This window comes from Tenrec ecaudatus, chromosome 4 (assembly GCF_050624435.1).
Source record: "Tenrec ecaudatus isolate mTenEca1 chromosome 4, mTenEca1.hap1, whole genome shotgun sequence".
Taxonomy (NCBI): Eukaryota; Metazoa; Chordata; class Mammalia; order Afrosoricida; family Tenrecidae; genus Tenrec; species Tenrec ecaudatus.
In genome coordinates this window covers 128686609-128689293 of record NC_134533.1, presented here as the reverse complement: position 1 = coordinate 128689293, position 2685 = coordinate 128686609, and the positions used below count along the sequence as shown (strand labels likewise).

General features: G+C 37.9%; 1 protein-coding gene across 1 annotated transcript; it reads left to right on the top strand.

The window, feature by feature from the left end:
- The first annotated feature begins 1672 nt into the window (after nucleotides 1-1672).
- On the top strand, nucleotides 1673-2439 carry LOC142447111 (thyroid transcription factor 1-associated protein 26-like). Its single transcript, XM_075548817.1, has one exon. The coding sequence runs from the start codon at nucleotides 1678-1680 to the stop codon at nucleotides 2392-2394; it is 717 nt and encodes a 238-aa protein (XP_075404932.1). The 5' UTR covers nucleotides 1673-1677; the 3' UTR covers nucleotides 2395-2439.
- The last annotated feature ends 246 nt before the right edge of the window (nucleotides 2440-2685 follow it).

Genomic DNA, 2685 nt, shown 5'->3' with positions numbered 1-2685 from the left:
CTTTTGCTTCGGACAAATTCCTGAATTGGTGGGGAAGTGACTGACTACTTTGGAAGCAACAGAATAGTCCATCAAATGGGCTTCAGGACTCAAATAAATAAATATACATCTGATCTGAACTCAAACTCATTCCCCAAGGGGCTCATGAAACTAATTTTTTTGGAAGAGTGAAGGAACCCACATGAAAATAACAAAATTTACATCACATTGTGTCTGTCTGGCTCAATTTCTCAATGAAACAGCTGTCATATCTTAAGATATTCAGGGCAACATTCCTTTTATAGCTCTGTTGACATAATTAATATGATTTTTCCGTGAAATGTAATATTTCTAAGTTATGCAAAGTCCTAATGTTTATCTACCACAACAAACTGATAATATTTCGAAGGATGAAGAAATAGATTAAGAAATAATAATTAATGAAATACACATTTTCAGGTAGTACCATTTACAATAGCCAAGTGTAAATGAAAATATCTATATCTATACTTGAATAAAAAACAACAGATTTATATGAGGAAAACTACAGAAATTACAAGAAATCAAGTGTGACCTCAGCAAATGGGATAATATCCCATGCTCCTTGACCAGACGACTCAATGTAGTACAGTTATCAGTTCTACTCAAGGCACTAGACAAGTTTAATTCACTCCTGACAAAATTACCCTCATCTTTCTTCAAAGAATTGCAAAAACACTGATTACTAACTTCATATGGTAGGGCATAGGTCAGGGGTTGAACCTACAAACTTCTCCTTGGTAGAAAGATAAAACTGTTCTCATAAAAGACTTAAACCTACAGAAGCCCTTTGTAGGCTGGCTTTGAGTTGGAATTTTGGGGTCATTTAGGATATTTTTGTGGCATGTGATTTTTAGGGCTTTAAGGTCATTTAATTTTTTTGCGCATTAGGGTAGTTTGGGCTTTAAGGGTGTTTTATAAGGTTTAAGGGAGTTTTCAAGGGATTTAGGGGTGATTTTTTGGAGTGTATAGGTATTTTTTAGCAGGTAGGGGTGTTTTTAGTGATCTTACAGGGTTTCTTAGAGATTTTAGGGTATTTTAAAATATTTTATGTGTTTTTCCCCAGCATTCTATGTTTTGTTGGGGCTTTCATGTTGTCTTCAGGGCATTTATGTGGTTTTGGAAGTTCATGGTTTGGGAATCTTCTAGGGATATGATTTGGAAGTTCCACATGTTTTGGGAGGCATTTAGTGTGTTATTTGTGGCTTCAGAGTGTTATTTGAATTTTAGGGAATATTATGGCTTTTCAGACATTTTAAGGCTTTTAGGGTGATTTTAGTGTTTAAGGGTGTTTATTAGGCTTATATGTGTTTTTATGGCTTTTAGTGTTTTGTTAAAATTTTAGGGTGCTTCTTAAGGCCTTAGAGTGTTTGGGGGGATTAGGTTTTGGTTTTCAGGGCTTTAGGGTTTTGTTGGATTATTTTTTGCTTTCATGGTGAATTCATGTCTATTAGGCTGTTGGACTTTTACAGGGTTTTATAGTGCTTCGGGTTGCTTTGTAGGGATGTTCTTGGGGTTTTAAAAGACTTTTAGCGTGTTTTTAGGGCTTCACGTGTTCTTTATTTTGCGTTTTAAGGCATTTGCATAATATTAGGGCATTTATTATGTTTTCGGGACGTAAGGAGTTTTTTTTAAGACTTATGGCGCGAGGCCTCCGCCATGGCGCCGGTGAAGCTGCGCGCCGAGAGTCGGGGTTTGCGTGGCGAAGCGCTTTCTCCAGTGGAAGTCACGAAGAGGGACTTGAAACAGAGAAGGTGGCGATCGAATCATCCGAAGGCTTTTTCGGGGAGCGTCCGCGAGGGGCAAGGCTTTGCACTTCGAAGAAAGCTAAAGATTCAGCAAAGTTACAAGAAATTGCTTTGGAAGGAAAGAAATTTTCAAACCTCACGGGAATCCCAGTTCACAGATCAATACCCAGACCACCTGAAACATCTCTATTTAGCTGAAGAAGAAAGGCTCAAGAAACAAATCAGAAAAGTTCGCCAGCCTTTGCCAGAAGGACAAGTTGCACCACCTTTGCCAGAAGATCACGCCAGCCTTGACCAGGCTGTGTCTGAGGAACAGTGCAGTCTGGACCATCCTCTGCCAGAAGAACATTGTAGCACCGCAGTAAACTCCTTTGCTACCCTAAAGACAAAGAGGAAGAAAACATCCAATCAGAAAGCACAGGAAGAAAATTCACAGATCCAAGCCAAACGTGCTGCTAAGAAACAGGAATTTGAGCGGAGGAAACAGGAGCGAGAAGAAGCTCAAAGACTCTACAAAAAGAAGAAAATGGAAGTGTTCAAAATATTAAGCAAAAAGACTAAAAGGGGCCAACCAAATTTGAATTTACAAATGGAATATCTTCTTCAAAATATACAAGCAGGAAATTAAATCAGATACATCCTTAATCAGTGGCTGAAGCATCTGCATATGTCGACTATTTCTGAATGGACAAGGGGACTTCAAATCTTCCAAGGGAAAGTTCCATTGTCTTTTCAGTACATCTTTCACAAACTTTTTGAAACTTTCTTGTGCAATGTGCCTCTTAACAGCCAGCTAAATATATGAGCATAAACTGTATTGCTAAGTTACACTAAGTGTAAAATGTTGCAAATGCTCTTTTTTTAAAGGACATTTTCTATACAGGTTGTACATTATAGGACTTGTTTTAATTTGTTTCTA